At 38.3% G+C, this 17987-nt stretch overlaps 1 protein-coding gene across 1 annotated transcript in view; it reads right to left on the bottom strand.

Annotated features, from left to right (window-relative positions):
- Nucleotides 1-7288: 7288 nt before the first annotated feature.
- TRPM1 (transient receptor potential cation channel subfamily M member 1) overlaps nucleotides 7289-17987 on the bottom strand; it is a 77898-nt gene continuing 67199 nt past the window's right edge. Inside the window, exon 26 of the mRNA XM_063596969.1 lies at nucleotides 7289-9914. Within this exon, the coding sequence (XP_063453039.1) occupies nucleotides 8666-9914 (1249 nt within the window). The 3' untranslated portion in view covers nucleotides 7289-8665. The remainder of the gene's footprint in view (nucleotides 9915-17987) is intronic.

The raw sequence follows: 17987 nt of genomic DNA on the forward strand, positions 1-17987 counted from the left end.
GGCTTTTTCTTTACACTTAAATGACTCTGTGATTTGGGTTTTTCTGTACAGGTTTTCTTAGGATCTGCAACTCTAATATGTGACCATACAACTGGAAAGTGGAAAAACTCTATTTCCAGATTTATTATTGTCTTAACACTAAATTTTATGGCATTTCCCAGATATCTGGTTGTATTAGTCTGCTCAGGCTGCCATAACAAAATACCACAGGTTGATGGCTTAAAGAGCAGACATTAATTTCTCACAATTCTGGAGTATAGGAAGTCCAAGATCCAGGTGTTGGCAAGGTAGGGATCTGCCTGACTTGTGGCAGGCAGACAGGTGAGGGCTCTCTGCCGGATTTGCAGATGGCTGCCATCTCACCATGTCCTCACACAGTGTGGGGAGGGTATATAACATGCTCTCTGGGATCTCTTGATGTCTCTTCTTGTAAGGACGCTAATCCTATCAGATTAGAGCCCCACTCTTATTACCTTATTTAACTTTAATTACCTCCTAAAATCTCCAAATATAGCCATACCAGGGGTTAGGGTTTCAACATTAGCATTTTGGAGGAACACAATTCAGTCCGTAGAACTAGTTTTATAACCTCTTCTCAGACCCTGATGCCCTTGACTACGATGTATGTTTGGTGTTATTGCCTACCCCCTGCTTTTGGCTCTAATGTCACTATTTTGTCCTGCTTCACCCATTTTTCTGTTTTTGTTTGTTGTTTGTTTTGTTTTGGTTTTTTTGAGGCGGAGTCTTGCTCTGTCACCCAGGCTGGACTGCAGTGGCGCAATCACGGCTCATTGCAACCTCCGCCTCCCGGGTTCAAGTGAGTCTCCTGCCTCAGCCTCCCAAGTAGCTGCGATTACAGGTGTCCACCACCACGCCTGGCTAATTTTTGCGTTTTTTTAGTAGAGACGGGGTTTCACCATGTTGGCCAGGCTGGTCTCAAACTCCTTACCTCAGGTGAACTGCTGGACTCGGCCTCCCGTCACCCATTTTTCTGACTACACCTCTGTTTCCATTATTGGATCTTCTATCATTGGGAATGGTAGCATTCTCTAAAGATCACTTCCTTTTCCCTATCAAGAAAAAATAAAGCTAACATTTCCTGAATACTGATCAGGTGCTAGGAACTTTATATATTCATTCAGCACTCATTCAGTGAACTCATGAATTTGTATTGAGTACTAACATTGTGCCAAGCACTATTCCGGACACTAAGACAAAGTTTCTACTTTCATGGCATTTTCATTCTTGGTAGAAAGATAAAAAATTAATATATAGCATGTCAGGTGGTAATGAGTGCTGTGAAGAAAAATAAAACATAGTGAGAGAAAGGTGGTTCCATTTTTCAGTGGGGAGTTGGATATGGTCAGGGAAGGACTTTCTGAGTATAGGACATTTGAGCAGAGACAAAAGGAGTGAGGGAACAGGCCAAGTACACATGAGGAGGAAGAGCATTTGGGACAGAGAAGATTAGCCGTGCAAATGCCTTGAGGTGAGCGCCTTCGAGGGGTGTTTGAGGCCAGTGTGGCTAAAGCAGCCTAATGCAGTCAGGGAGGAGGGCAGAGGGAAACACAGGCCAGATCACAGAGGCCCCCAAAATTGAGAAGATTTTATAAGGTTTTGAGGTAAGAGTGCTATGATCTGACTTGTGTTTTAAAATAATCATTTTGACTGCTGTAGTGTGCAGCAGGGTGGCCTTTGGAAGACCAGTTGGGGCCTGTTATAACAGTCCAGATAAGAGAAGGTGATGGTGGTAGCAGGGGAAGTAGTTAGAAGTGGTTATACATAATGTCTGCAAAACGAGGCCATGGCTTGAGTATGTGGTCTTTTAAGATGACTACTAAGTAATTTAAGACATCTGTTTCTTGAGGGAGAATTGTGGAAAGATGACAACAGCAGCATACTTTTTCAATCTCTGCATAAAAACAGACAAAGCAACTATATGGCAAAACCAAAACCCAAGGACAACATCTATAACAAATCCAAATGAAATGGTATCCCCTTGATCTCAAAAATATAAATGCGTGGGAACAAACCAATAGCAATAATATGGCAATAATAAGTAATAAGACCCTTGTGGTATCAGCATAGAGAATCAATGAGGCATCTGGAGAACCCCAAAATAGCTGCAAAGTGTTCCCTGGAAGGTCCAGCCAGTCAAGTTAAGAACAGCAGCAGAAACAGGAAAGGGTATTTGCCTTCTCTAAAAACGTGAGAATGCACGAGGCTCCTGGTAAAGTCTGGAGGGGCTGGAGTAATGTAGCTGCAGGAACTCTTGAAACTAATCTACTAGGCTTCCTTGCAGGAAAGAGACCTACACTGCTGGCAAACTGTTGGGCATGGAAACAAAATTGAGCTAAATAGAGACAATAGAGAGAAAGGAAAAAGAAGTTCTAGGTAAAAATGGAAAACTAGGAAATCTCCAAAAGTAAGCCAACTTTTCAAATAAAAAAAAAAAAGAACGAAACCCACAACACTAAGCAGTAAAAACGGAAGTTCTCTATGAAGTTAGAAAAACTAGGCCGGGCACGGTGGCTCACGCCTGTAATCCCAGCACTTTGGGAGGCCGAGGCAGGCTGATCACGAAGTCAGGAGATAAAGACCATCCTGGCTAACACGGTGAAACCCCATCTCTACTAAAAATACAAAAAATTAGCTAGGCATGGTGGTGGGCGCCTGTAGTCCCAGCTGCTCGGGAGGCTGAGGCAGGAGAATGGCGTGAACCCGGGAGGCGGAGCTTACAGTGAGCCGAGATAGTGCCACTGCATTCCAGCCTGGGCGACAGAGCAAGACTCCACCACAAAAAAAAAAAAAGAAAAAAGAAAAACTATCCTTAAAACTGCCTCCTTCAAAAAGTTCAAGAAAACCAATTTCACATAAAAATAATCACATGAAAGTATGGAAGTCAAATCACATAGAAAATTATTGTAATGAAAGACAATAAGAACAGAATAGCACTCATATCCACAATAAAAGCATACCAGAAAGGATGCCCACAAAACAGATAAAAACTAACATCCACTATTTCACAATGAGCCAAAAGATACTAAGAAAATGATATGAAACATGAAAAGAACTATGTAAATCAGAACTAGAAACATTCAAAATGAAATGAATAAATTCAAAATAGAATCAGAAATCAGAATCTGAAATTAAGAATAAAAGAAACCCAAGGATGAATAAACACAATTGATTATTCTTTAAGAGAAGATGAAAAAGAGAAAAATTCTAAAAAATCAAAAATCAATGAAGGAAGTTAAACAGATTAGAAAGAAAGTCTAGATATTGAAAACAGGCAAAGGAGAACTAACAAATAGATAATAGGAGTTCCTGGGGGAAACAAAAAGAGGGAGGAGATAAGGAAACAGAACAAATACTACAAACTGTAGTTTAAGAAAACTTACCTGAAATTAAAAGAAAATATTTGAAACTGCATATTGAAAGAACACATTGCACCTGAGAACATTGATCTGGGCTTACCAGCACTAAGACACATTCTTCTAAACCTACCGGGCCTTGAAGAAACAACAATGAAAATTTCTTTGGATATTTAGACAAAAAAAGCAAGTGACTTTCAGATGAAAGAAAATTAGATATTACCAGACGTTTTGGCAGCAATGCATTATGCCAGAAGAAAATGGAGTAACATATTTAAGGTACTCATGGAAAGAAAATGTGAGAGAATAATAATTATGGCCGAGCGCTCAAGCCTGTAATCCCAGCACTTTGGGAGGCCGAGGTGGGTGGATCATCTGAGGTCAGGAGTTCGAGACCAGCCTGGCCAAAATGGAGAAACCCCGTCTCTACTAAAAATACAAAAATTTAGCCAGGCGTGGTGGCACATGCCTGTAATCCCAGCTACTTTGGAGGCTGAGACAAGAGAATCACTTGAACCTGGGAGGCAGAGGTTGGAGTGAGCTGAGATCACGACATTGCACTCCAGCCTGGGCAACAGAGTGAGACTGTGGCTCAAAAAAACAAAACAAACAAAACAAAACAAAAAAAACAAAAAACCCAAAAACCAAAAAATTACAATGGATTAAAATACATCACATATATTTAAATCCATGAAGTCATAATGGTGTTTAAATAAACTAAACTATCAGTCACCTGGAAAAACTCTGATTTCCAGATTTGTTATTGACTGAAATGTCACATTTTCCAGATGTCTAGTTGTATTAGTGTGCTCATGCTGCTATAACAAAGTACACAGACTCTGGCTTAAAGAACAGAAATTTCTTTCTCACAGTTCCAGAGGCTGGGAAGTGTAAGACCAAGATACCAGCAAGGTAAAGGTTCTGGTGAGGGCTCTCTGCCTGGCCTGTAGACCACCTTCATCCTTTGGAGGATGGTAGAGAACCAATTCATTATTTTTAAAACTGGCAAATGGGAAAAATCAATCAGTCATTATTTCTGCTGTGTAGTATGAACTATACCACTGTGTAATCAAGTAGTAGGTGAAAAGAATAATCTCTTTATAAATAATAGAATTTGAGTATTACAATTTTCAACCCTCTATAAATTAAGTGATCTAGGCATTGAGTATCAACAGCTGCTGACATCACAAAAAGAGAGACAAGTAGACACATGTGCCTCCTTGTGTCTTAGAAAGAAGCTACACCATCTAAGGAGTCTTGCCAAAGGGATCAGACCTAAGCCTGAATAAGCCTCTGACTCCTCCTGCCAACCTGCAGAAACACCAGAATATGTCAAACTGCCTATGAGCATTCAATAAGTAAAGTTTAGACTGTGGGAAACTTTGCAAGACAAGTGGCCCATGTTCTTCAACAAAGAAATTGTTAAGGAAGAGAAAGAGAGAAAGGTAATACCAGATTAAAAGAGATTTAAAAGACCTTCAAATAAAAAAGAGTAAGGCTAAACTATAGTGCTAAGGAACATTCAAGTGATACAACTATAATGAAATACAAGTATAGTGATTTTAAAACATATCTGCAAATTTTTTAAACATTCCCCTCTATATGACCCCTACCCTCGAATCTGAGCTGGCCTTAGTGACTCTGCAAGACTTCTGAGGATTGGCCATAAAAAGCGATATTTCCTCCTTGCTCAATGGGACACTCACTTCTGGAGCCCTGAACCATCATATGGGAAATCCAGTTTCTCTGAGGCTGCCATGCTGTGAGGAAGCCCAGGCTGCTTGGAGAGGCATGTGTATGTGCTCTATACTGAGATTGAGATCCCAGTTGAGAGCCATTATCCATTTTCAGACGTGAATAAAGACATATCTAGATAATCCCAGCCTCCAGCTGTTGAATTACCTCTAGACAGTGAGTCTTCCCAGCTGAGGCCCCAAATATCATGAAGTAGACAGTAGTGTGCTATAGCCAGCCTGTACTGGCTTGCAAGAACCAATTGTCAGTATGTCTTCCTAACTCCATATTCAGTGATGCCGTAGCTTGAAGTTGGCCATGGTAGGAGTACTTACACCACGGAAATCGGCAAACACTGCAAATCAGGGGCATTCCTGCTGCGCCTGTCTGAATTTCTGACCCACGGAATCCATGAGCATAATCAAATGGGTATTTTAAGCTACCCAGTTTTGGAGTCACTTGTATTAATAATACAGTGATAGTAACTGGAACAGCAAGGAAAGGATTACTATAAAAATATAGTTACTTTTCAGGGAACAGAGGTGGTTGAGATAGGGACTTCTGAGACTTTTGGAGTAGCTGGAAAACTCTATTAATCTGAGTGGTGGTTACAAGGATATTCAGCTTACAATAATTAATTAAGTCAGTTATTTATTTTGTGTGATTTTCTGCATTTTTATCTTAAGATAAAACCTTCTTTAAAAGTCTTTTTTTGTGTGTAGGAGGTAGTAAGATGATTTCATTTCACTTTATTTCTAATACATATTTAGCAAAAATGCATTTTTGGTGTTGAATAACTATATGACAACATTGACAGTTTGATTTTTAGATTTTAAAACCTAAACTATGGAAGACTATAGGAACCTCATGATGATGAAGCATATATATGTATTCAGAATGTAAGCAGTCAAACAGCCTTAAAGGAGAGAGCCACATATTATGAGGTCCTTTGATAGTTCAAGTCTTGATTGCCATTGATCAAAGTCCAAAACAAGCTTAATTTATACCAAATAATATATTAGAACTCATTTATGAGTATGCCAGAGTTTTGGGGATAAAATAATAAAAGCCTTCTTATGTTACTATGTTTTACATAGCACAGAAATATAATTCTTATTCATTTACTAAGATAGTTCTATATTAAATGATTTGACCATATGCAGTATTCTTATTTTAATGTATTAAATACCGCTAGATTTGATTAGATTGGGTATTAGTTCTCAATATTTGGTTGTCCATATTTAGACAAAATTGTAATGACATTGGGAATAATAATGTAATCATTAATAATGTAATACCAAGCGGTCTGGCATTGTGTCCTACATAGAACACTGTCAATATTTGAGTTGTGCTGGGTTGGTAAAGTACTAATCCACTATATGGTATGATTTAAGGTATACAAGAAAGGTCTCAAGAATAGTCGGCCCAGTCACAGGTTCTGAAATCACACTGTTAGAATTCATCCATTTGGATCCGTAAGACAAACATCCTTAGAAAATCCTACATCAGCTGACACCTTGGCATAAGACAGGAGTCACAGATCTTAGTGAGACTTAAGGAAATGGAACTTGAGTCCCACTCCTGAGGCACGGTGGGATGGACCTTGGTAAAGGGAGACTGTGTAATGAACAGATATGGGGAGAATTCCAAAGACAGGCTTTATCTTCTGCAGACCAGCTCTGCTGAGGTGTTATAGATTCCCCAGCTTATTCTGAGACATCTCTTTTCTAGGATATGGTAAAAGGCCGAAAGTTTTTTGACACTCAAAGGAAAGACTTAGGAGTGAGATAAAATGTAATAGGTTAAGTATTGAGTCAAATAAACAAATGTGGCAGGATAGATTAAATAGTCTTAATATAGCAATATGCATATAAGTAATAGTTTATGTTAAATAAATGTTATCACTTTTGAAATATTAAAGCCCTACCCCACAACCCAGGCAATGGTATATCAGTCTTTTTTGATAAATTCAGCCCAGTTCAAGAGTTCTAATCTGACTATTACAATCTCAGTCGTATTTTGAGGAAAAAGATGCAAAATCACATTTTGGTATTGTCACCTCTGATCACTACCTTTGGCATAACTGCAATGAGCCTCTGTTGTAGAACAGGCTACAATCTTCCTCTATCTGTTTCTGGGTCTCCCTCTGTGTGTTTCTGTCTTTCTGTCTCTTCCTGTACTCCTTTGCCAGTTTCTGGCAGTGCTACAGTCTACACCTCAGATGAGAATGGGGATGGCGGTCTCATTTTTTGTGATCATCACCCATTTCTGTCTGACACATCTCCCAACCCTACCACCACCAATTCCTGGTTACTCTACCCAGTGGTCCTTTCTGGGTATGAGGCACTTTGCTTCATGACGTATCAGCTGCCAGTAACTCGAGGCTGGCCCTCTCTCTGTGCATCAGAGACCTCCTGAGATCTGAGTACCCTGAGGTTCTCTTGGGGGATGGTGAGGGGCTAGAGTCTAACTCTAACTTCTGCTCTAGCCGGAGAAGACCTCTTTCTGCCACCTCTGTTTCTTTTTGTATAGTTAAGAGTGGTGATGGTGGGGTGGCCTTCAGGGTTCCTAGACAGTGGCCCCTCTTGGAAGCCTCGCATGGGGGTCCTGTTACTCTTGTGGGTATTTGTTTGAACTTTGAGGTGAAGCACAACACCTGGTATTCTCAGCTAAGAGCAGTCTCTGTGACTTGTGAACATATATCCTTTAGGTTTTAGCTACAGCTTTGTACAAAGCATTGCATAGACAGGTACAACTAATTTGTATTTGCTATTAAGGACTCTATGACAACAAGAAAATGCATACTGGATACTTTATTTTTGCACATTAACAAAACTCTAGGTCACCCTAAATTATTAGAGTATGATGTTTGATATAATTGTGTACTTTTTTCCCCATTGTGTAGTTTAAAATAAAACATTAAAACAGAAAACAAAGACCTCATAAAAACATATTTGTGGCTCCTTCCCACTTATCGTGCCTCATAATTTTATTTTTCTTCTTTCCACCCCTCCCTTTTTTCATGTTTGCTTTCTCTTTAGTTTCTCTTTCTTACACAGTTGCTTACTTTTTTTTTTTTTTTTTTTTAAGAGATGGGGTATCACCATGTTGCCCAGGCTGGTCTCAAACTCCTGGACTCAAGCTATCTTTCTGCCTTGGCCTCCCAAAGTGCTAGGATTACAGGCATGAGCCACTGTGCCCAGCTAGTTGCTTACTTCTTAAGTGACCTAATGGTGACTTCAGTGCTTGAGGGCACTTCCTAGGCTATTTGGTGGCCCTCAGTAATAAAGAGATTGTATAATCTTGTATACTGATTAGCCAATTTATCTTCGTTATAGTATCGTCACTTTCATTTGATACTACTCCAAGTGAAAAAACTAAGCCTACTAACATATGCTAACAAAATACTACTTTTAGTGCATTAAATTGTAAATCAAGTCTGAATTTCCAAAATTTTTTAAGGAAAATGTTTTTAGAAATTGATGATGTTTAGATGGCCAAGATGACACCCATTAGTGGTTCTGACTGTTAAAAAAAAATTAAAGAAACAAAACAGACTAGCATTCAGTTTCTGTGGAAGCTTTCTCTTTCTTAACCTTTTTTTCTTCTGCTGTCATTCTGGACACAATTACTAAGCTGCTTACACTACTGGCATGTCCAGATCTGTCTAACTTTCCCTGAATGGATTTCACATTCCTAGGATGTCCATGTAAACTTTTTGACCTGAGAGATGGGAATCCCAAAGTTTGATCTGGCTTCACAGACAGTAAGTTTTCCATCCCATTTCTGTCAGTAATGGTTAGGGACAAGCGAGGGATTCGAGGAATTGCTTCAGCGACATGGTGTTCATCTTGCATATCTGCAAACTGCTCTTTATGCTCAGCTTGCACTGCAGCTTCCGACACAATGTAAGGAATATCTGTGCTATGAGAGCGCGTGATCTTTTGAACTTGGCATTGCCATTCCGTCGTCCATTGCTGGTCCGTGATTGAACTGTACTCTACATCCTGGTTAACCCCACCGACCAGCTTTCTTCCCCGGGAATAGACGAAGCTTCTGGACTTCATTGTTTTACAAGCATTGATCGTTTCATCTGGGAAATAGCGTGTAATTTTGGTTTCTTCCAGGGGATAGGAAATAGTGCCTTCTATATTTGTCGTTTCCACTGTTAGCTGAGTGTTTTGAACATCTGATTTGTCCTGTCCATGTATCACATCTGTTTTATTTAAACTTGGGGAAATAGTTTCTTCTTTTTTAGAGTCTGTCTGTCTTTCATCATCTTCCTTTGAAATCCCAATATCTGGACCTAATTTTGACTCTTCAGCGTTCTTTAAGTCATCTACTGCAAGGTGACTGCCATCTGGGGTTGCGGATGTGCTTGTGCCCAGTGAAAGGTGAAGGCTGTTCTGACATTCTGGGACTAGGTGCGTTTTCACGTCCTTCTCTTCCTTTATACGGAAGGAACAGGTTTTTTTCCTGACTCCTGTCCCTGGTGACATGGAGAGAGATGTATCCTCAAACAATAACTCTTCTCCGTTAAAATGATATCGATACAAGCTGTAGCCATCAGCGCTATTGATGCTGCTTTGCCGGAGAAGATACGTTGCCTCACATTCAGAAGAAGCCCGGGACCGTGCCTGGATGAGGTCAGACCTGTCGATTCCTGCAAGATTTTCAAGAGCATTCACCATTCTGTTAGATAATTCTTCTAGCTGAGCAAGTCGAAGGTCAACAGTCTGCAGGGAAGTTTTCATAAAAGTTTCTCTTTCATTGATTTCTTCCAACCTCATTGACATATTTTCAACTCTGGTGAATATAAAGGGATAGATTTATTAAACTGAGATTAAGTGGATATTAAAAATCAAAAGATAATGTCATTGCTATGTGATTTTTCAGAATTTTAATACATATGGAACTGTTTGAGTATATTTACAAGCTTCACAATCCCCTAACATGACTACTCGAATTACCATGAGGAGCCACCAGAAAATAATGGAAATAAATAGTTAATGCATATAGTACTTACTGTTCAGTCATTGTTCTAAGAGCATAATGTTCTCACTAACAGGTACTTACTGAGGTTCAATCCTAGGCTTATTTAATCTTCAGAGCAGTCCTTGGAAGTAGGTCTATTATTATCATCTCCATTTTACAGGTGAGGAAATTAAGTCATGGAGCGTATAAGTAATTTCCCCAAAGGTAGGAAGCAGTGGAGCAGGAATTTGAGCACACGCAGCCTAGCTCCAGCACTCACTCCGGTGCCTGTCTCTTAGCTGGTACATCATGCTGCCTGTAGTAATAACAGAAGCTACTAGTGCTTAGTTTTTAGAGCTTTGACTATGGCTGTCAGCAGTGAATGGTTATAACAAAATAAATAAAATTAAAATCCTTATTGAGGTTCAAGGGATTCAGAAAATAAACTGTTAATAATTAAGTTCAGATTATCAGATAGTTTGCTTAAAGGATAGTAGGTGATTTAATTGTCTGAAGAATACCAAAACTTTAAATTATTCTTTATATTTAATAATTAGTATTTCCTTAAGGTTACACACAAAAAAGAGCATGGGAGATTATAAATGCCTGCTATTAGTTTTTTTTTTTTCAGTTCTTAGAAGATCAGGCAACAGCCTATGAAACCATAATGTTGCCTGGCCTAAAATCCACTGGTACAGACTTTGTTTTATATTTTACTACATACACTATGAATTATTTCAATAGGAATTTAACTCTAAGAGGCAAGGTATGCCCAGGATTGAGGATTGCTTTCTAAAAGTTGAATTTGTCCCCAGGATGGAGCTAGGAGTCCTGGCTACTCTGTTCTGGCTGGTTCATCCCTGTGTGATGGCAAACACTTAGGTCTGATTCCATTATTCTTTTATTTTCTCCCAGCTTTCTTAAAAACGTAGGGAGACTTGGCTTGCATTGCAGTCTGTATGACCTACGAAGGTCTTTGCTACCTTCTCTGCACATCCTTATACATGTCCTCACTCGTACTGCTGGCTCTCCTCTTATCCATCCATTTCATGGTGGTCAGCCACCCCGCTCTTTTGTCTTCTGAGCAGATTGCCTGCCACTGTTTGCATCGCTAAGTCAGCTCTGTGCTTGACTGCATCTCCTGAACTCCACCCCCACCCTGCTGCTTCTGTGGCTACCTTGCCCCACCTCCTCCCAGAGTTTTTTTTTTGCTAATGCCACTCTTCTGTTGGCCACATTGACAGCTGTGCTCTGATGTGTCTGTGTTTGTATGTGTGGTTCCTTGGCTTCTATTCTTAACTCTTTTCTTGGGGTGAGAACTATTTATATGTACTATAGGAAACCACATCATTTGAGCAGGAAGGGTCTGGCTTCCTGGAAGTTTGCCACCAGGGAGACCAAATTCACCATGTATGAGAAGTCCTGGCTTCCTTTTTTTAAAGCCTCTGTATCACAGGCACTGTAGGTTCTAAGGGTTCTCTCTCCTCTTGCATTTCAGAGACCAACAGAAGAATTTTTCACTATTAACTTTCCATTACTTCTGAGTAAGACTTGGTGTTCTTCATTAAAAATAATGGCTCCTGGCCGCACGCAGTGGCTCACACCAGTAATCCCAGCACTTTGGGAGGCCAAGGCGGGTGGATCACCTGAGGCCAGGAGTTCAAGACCAGCCTGGCCAATATGGTGAAACCCTGTCTCTACTGAAAACACAAAACTTAGCTGGGCACGGTGGTGTGTGCCTGTAATCCCAGCTACTTGGGAGGCTGAGGCACGAGAATTGCTTGCACCCAGGAGGCGGAGGTTGCAGTGAGCCGAGATCGCACCACTGCACTCCAGCCTGGATGACAGAGTGAGACTCCATCTCAAAAAATAAATAAATAAATAAATAAACAAATAAATAAAGGCTCCCTACTCCGTTCAGTTCTATTATCCTGATGATTCCTTTTGTATCAAAAAAAAAACCCCACATTGCCCTAGTCAAACTTGAGTTCCTTTACAAACATACAGTAAGAGATACTGCCGCTGTGCAAACTTTTCTAAATAAATACACTGGTGAAATGAAGATGAATATCTTTCCTTTCAAATCTTTTATAGTTTTACCTATTTTCCCCTTTATTACCTAATTCAGATAACAGCACTCTCAGCCACTCATATGAAAAACAAACCTCAAAGTCATTGGATTCTTTGGTCTCCCTTATACTAACTCCCTCCCCTCACTTCTCTCCTCTCCCCTCCCCTCTGCATTGAATCAGTTACCAAGCTCCTTTTTTGGTGTCTCAAATCTCCCATCCCTACTGCTGCTCCCTTCATTGAAGCTACGGAAGAAACAATGCTTAATGATGTGCCCTGGGTTCAGAGAAATTGTCAGTTGCTTGTTTGGAGCTTGTGAACAGCTACAACGTGGATACAGCAAATTTTAAACAGCTATGCCAAACGATGGGAAGCTGCATTGAGTTTTATAGTACGTATGAAAGAAGAAAGATAAAAATGAGTTTAAGTTCACTTACATCTGAAATGATTAACATAAAGGACAAATAAATGAGGATCTATCTCCTTTGTTAACCATGGTTGGTGACTTCCCATAATTATTTAAAACATGTTTCACAAACCTTGACACCCACACAAAGAGTGGTTTCCATTTCAGACAGAGAAAGGCTATCTAGGAATCAATTTGACAAGAGCCCCACATCTATTTACACATTGAATGGCATAAAAACACAAGAGAATCCATCATTCATGATAGAGCTCATAGTGAGATATGATTAATCAGCAAAGAAGTTATTTGTGTAGCTTTCTAAGTCTTAATCCAGCTTTCCTTTCAGCACAGAGTGAAAAATATTTTTCAGCACATCACAGAATACAGAAGCATTCCAGATCCAAGTAATTCACTTGGCTTTCCCTTTAATTAAGGTTGATGCTCTCTTAAAGATTTCTTTTCTTTTCTTTTTTTTTTTTTGAGACGGAGTCTTGCTCTGTTGCCCAGACTAGAGTACAGTGGCGCAATTTCCGCTCACTGCAACCTCTGTCTCCCAGGTTCAAGCAATTCTCCTGCCTCAGCCTCCCAAGTAGCTGGGATCACAGGCGCCCGCCACCATGCCTGACTAATTTTTGTATTTTTAGTAGAGACGGGGTTTTGCCATGTTGGCCAGGCTGGCCTCGAACTCCTGACCTCAGGTGATCCACCTGCCTCAGCCTCCCAAAGTGCTGGGATTACAGGCATGAGCCACCAAGCCCGGCAAAGATATATTTCTAATATGGATGTGCCACAGCACCTGTTGAAGGACATTTGGGTTGTTTCCATTATTTGGCAAGTATGAAAAGAGCTGCTATAAACATTCATGTACAGGTTTTGTGTGAACATGTTTTCATTTCTGTAGGATAAATACCTAGGAGTTAAATAGCTGAGATTGCTGATTCATAGGGTAAATGTATGTTTAACTTTATAAGCAACTGCCCAACCATTTTTCAGAGTGGCTGTACAATTTTTTATTCCTACTAGCAGTGTATGCAAATTCCAGTTGCTCAGCATCCTTCTTGGCTATTGTTATTTTTAATTTTTTTTATTTTTAGCTCTTGTATTCGGTGTGTAGATATATCTCATTCAGGTTTTAATTTTCATTTCACTGACAGCTAATGATGTTGAGCATCTTTTTATGTACATATTTAACAACCTTATGTCCTCTCTGGTGTGTCTAGTCTAATCCTTAGCTCATTTTTTTATTGGGCCATTTTTTCCCATATTATGGGTTTTAGAGTTCTTTAGATATTTTGTATAAAAGTCTTTTGTCAGATATATGATTGACATGATTATGCTTTTGGTGTTGCATTGAAGAATCCTTTGTCTATTCCCAAGTTGTGAAGATTTTCTCTTATGTTTTCTTCCAAACATTTTATAGTTTTGTGTTTTATGTTTAGATCTATGATCCATTTTAGTTAATTTTTGTATGTGGTGAGATCATTTTTTGCATAAGAATGTCCAACTGTCCTAACACCATTAGTTGAAAAGATGATCCATTCGTCGTTGAATTAGTTTTGCACCTTTGGGGAAAGAAATCAATTGTCTCTATTTGGGTAGATCTACTCCCGGACTCTTTATTCTGTTCCATTTATGTATGTGTTGGACCCTTCACCAAGACCACACTGTCTTCATTACTATAGCTTCACAGTAAGCCTTAAAACTGGATAGTTTGATTCCTCTAATGTTATTCTTCTTTTTCAAAATTGTTTTACATAGTCTAGTTCCTTGGCCTTTCCATTTAATTTTCAAAATAAGTTGACATAGCTGGGCACAGTGGCTCATGCCTACAATCCCAGTGCTTCGGGAGACTGAGGTAGGAGGATTGCTTGAGCTCAGGAGTTTGAGACCAGCCTGGGAAACATAGGGAGACCTCGTCTATAACAACAGCAGCAACAACAACAACAACAACAACAACAACAACAACAACAGTTGACCTATATCTACAAAATATCCTGCTGGGATTTTGATTGGTATTGTGTTAAATCTACAGATAAACTTGGGGAGAACTGACATCTGTGCCACGTTGAGTCTTCCAATACATGAATATGGTATATCCTCCTATTTATTTAAGTGATCTTTGATTTCTTTCATCAGCACTTTGTAGTTTTCTGCATATAGATCCCATACGTATTTTATGAGATTTATACCTAAGTATTTCATTTTTGTTGGAGCTCTGTGAGAATGGTATTATTTTAAAAATTCCAATGTTCAATTACACACTGATGGTATATAGAAATAAGATTAATTTTTGTTGGCTTTGTACTCTGTAGCCTTGTTAAATTCACTTATTAATTCTAGGATGTTTTCATTTGTTTCATTTTGTTTTTTAAAGATTTTATGTGATTTTCTACATAGATAATCATCTATAAATAGGAATGGTTTTATGTATTTATGTATTTCTCTCCAAGACAGAAGACTTTTTTTCCTTGCCTTATTGCATGGCCTAAGACTTCCAGTACACTGTTGAAGTGGTGAGAGTGGCCATCCTTCCTTGTTCCCAGTTTTAGGGAGAAAGCAGTCTGTCTTTCACCATGTTAGCTATAGATTTTATGTAAATGCCATTTGTCAGATTAAGGAGGTTCTCTTCTGTTCTTAGTTTGCTGAGAGACTTTTAGAAAATGTATTTTTATCATCATGATGTTGAATTTCATCAAATGCTTTTTCTGCACCAATTGCTAGAAACATATAGGGTTTTTTCCTTTAAATCATTAATATGGTGGATTACATTGATTGTTTTCAAATATTGACCTAGCCTTTTATTCCTGGGATAAACTACCTGATCGTGGCTAGACTCAATTTGCTAGTATTTTGTTGTGAATTTTTGTGTCTATGTTCATGAGGAATATTGGTCTGTAGTTTTCTTTTTTCAATTGTCTTTGTCTGGTTTTGGTATCATGGTGATGATGGCCTCAGGAAATGAGGTGGGAAGTGACTACAGCATTTACTATACATTTTACAGTGGTTGTTTTAGGGATTACAAATAGATAGCAACATTTCACAGTATACATAGCATCAGTATTTTACCACTTCAATTTGAATGTAGGAACATTACTACCATACAGGTCCCTTTCCCATAGCCCTTTGTGCTGCAGTTGTCATATATTGTATCCACATATATTGAAAATGCCATCAGACAGTATGGCAATTTTTGCTTTTGACTGTCAAATATACTTTAAAGAACTCAGAAAGAGAAGACTCATCTTTATGTTTATCAACATATTTATTATTTCTGATGCTCTTCTTTCATTTTTGATGTTCCAAGTTCAATTCTGGTATCATTTCCTTCTGTCTGAAGAATTTCCTATAGTTATTCTTTTAGAATTGGTCTGCTAGCAATGAATTCTTTGTCTGATTTTTTTTTTCACTTTCATTTTTGAAGAATGTTTTTGTTGAGTATGTAATTCTGGGTTGATCATTTTTTTCTTTCAGCACTTTAAAAAACATAATGCAGGCCATGGTGACCTGTGCCTGTAATCCCAGCTACTCGGGAGGTTGTGGTGGGAGGGTTGCTTGAGCCCAGGTGTTTGAGTTCAGTCTGGGCAACATAGGAGACCTCGGCTCAAAAAATAAATAAAATTGAAAATTAAAAACATAGTGCTACTTCCTTCTGACCTCCAAGGTTTCTGATGAGAAATCTGCCATCATTCAAATCACTGTTCTCCAGTAAGTAATGTATCATTTTTCTCTGGTCAATTTTTTTCTTTGCTGTCAATTTTTTTCCCTCTGTCTTTAGTTTGTGGCCCTTCATTTGATATGGATTCATTTGAGTTAGTCCTGTTTAGCATTCTCTACATTTATTTAATCTGTGGGTTTACGTCTTTGATCAAACTTGGGAGGTTTTCAGTGATTTCTTCAAGTAGTTTTTCTGCATCATGCTCTTTCTCTTCTGGGACTCTTATAATACAAATGTTATACCTTTTGTTATTGCCCCACACTTCTCTGAGGCTTTGGGCTTTTTCTTTAGCCCATTTACTCTCTTGTTCAAATTGAGTAATTTTCTGTTGAAATATCTTCAAGTTTACTCTCTCCTCTGTAATCCCTGTTTTGCTATTGAGCCTATCCAATGAATTTTTCATTACACTTACTGTATTTTTTGGTAAAATTTTCTTTGAATTTTCTTAATATCTTCTATTCTTTCTCTGAGACTTTCTAGTTTTCTATTAGTTTCCAGAGCCTTTGCAATTTTGTTAAAGCATTTTCCTAATAGCTGCTTTAAAGCCTTTGTCAGATAATTTCAACATCTGTGTTATCTTGACATTGACATTTACTGATTGTCTTTTTTTCCCAGGTGAGTTGAGATTTTCTAGATTCTGCATACTCCAAATGATTTTGGATTGTAGCCTGACATTTTGAATATTATACCACATGACTCTGAATCTTGTTTAATTTTCATGGAGAATGTTGATTTGTTTTGTTTTAGCAGGTGATCAACCTGGTTAGTTTCAGGCTGCAAGTTCTGACATGCTTTCTGTGGACTGTGATTCCAATGCCAGTTCAGTTTTCAAAGTCTTTGTAGTGCTATTGAGATCTGACCTATGTGCGTGCAGCCCAGTAGTCAGTCTGGGACCTTGGTAGCAGTCTGGTCATTACTTCAGTTCTTACTGTCTTTGAGATCTTTCTTCTTTTTACATGTGGGTCTTTATAGTTATAAATATCCTTCTGAATACTGCTTTTACTATATCCCATAAATTTTGGTATATTGTGTTTTCATTTTGTTAGCCTTGAAGTATTTTCTAATTTCTCTTGTGATTTCTTCTTTGATCTATTGATTATTTAAGAGTATATTGTTTAATTGTCACATATTTGTAAATTTTCCAAATTTTCATTTGTTATTAATTTATCGTTTTATTTTGTTGTGGCCTGAGAATACACTTTGTTTAACTTTAATCTTTTTAAAACTTATTAAGACTTGTTTTATGGCCTAACAGATGATGTATCTTGGAAAATGTTCCATATGCTTATAAAATGAATATATATTTTGCTGTCGTTGAGTGTTCTATTGATGTCTGTTACCTTGAGTTGGCATATAGTATTGGCCAAGGCTTCTATTTTCTTAATGAACTTCTGTCTAGTTCTAATATTAGTGAAAGTTGAATATTAGAGCCTACAACTATTATTTGAGAACTATTTGCTTCTCCCTTCAATTCTGTCAGTTTTTGCTTCATATCTTATGAGGCTCTGCTATTGGGTGCATATATGTTTATAATTGTTATATCTTTTTGATATCATTACCTTTTTAATCATTATATCATGTCTATCATGTCCTTCTTTGTCTCTAGTAACAATATTTGTCTTAGAGTCTATTTTACCTGATAGGTGTAGCCACTCCAACTATTTTTTTATTACTGTTTGCATGAAATGTCTTTATCCATCCTTTTACTTTAAAA

This window comes from Pan paniscus, chromosome 16 (assembly GCF_029289425.2).
Source record: "Pan paniscus chromosome 16, NHGRI_mPanPan1-v2.0_pri, whole genome shotgun sequence".
Classification (NCBI taxonomy): domain Eukaryota; kingdom Metazoa; phylum Chordata; class Mammalia; order Primates; family Hominidae; genus Pan; species Pan paniscus.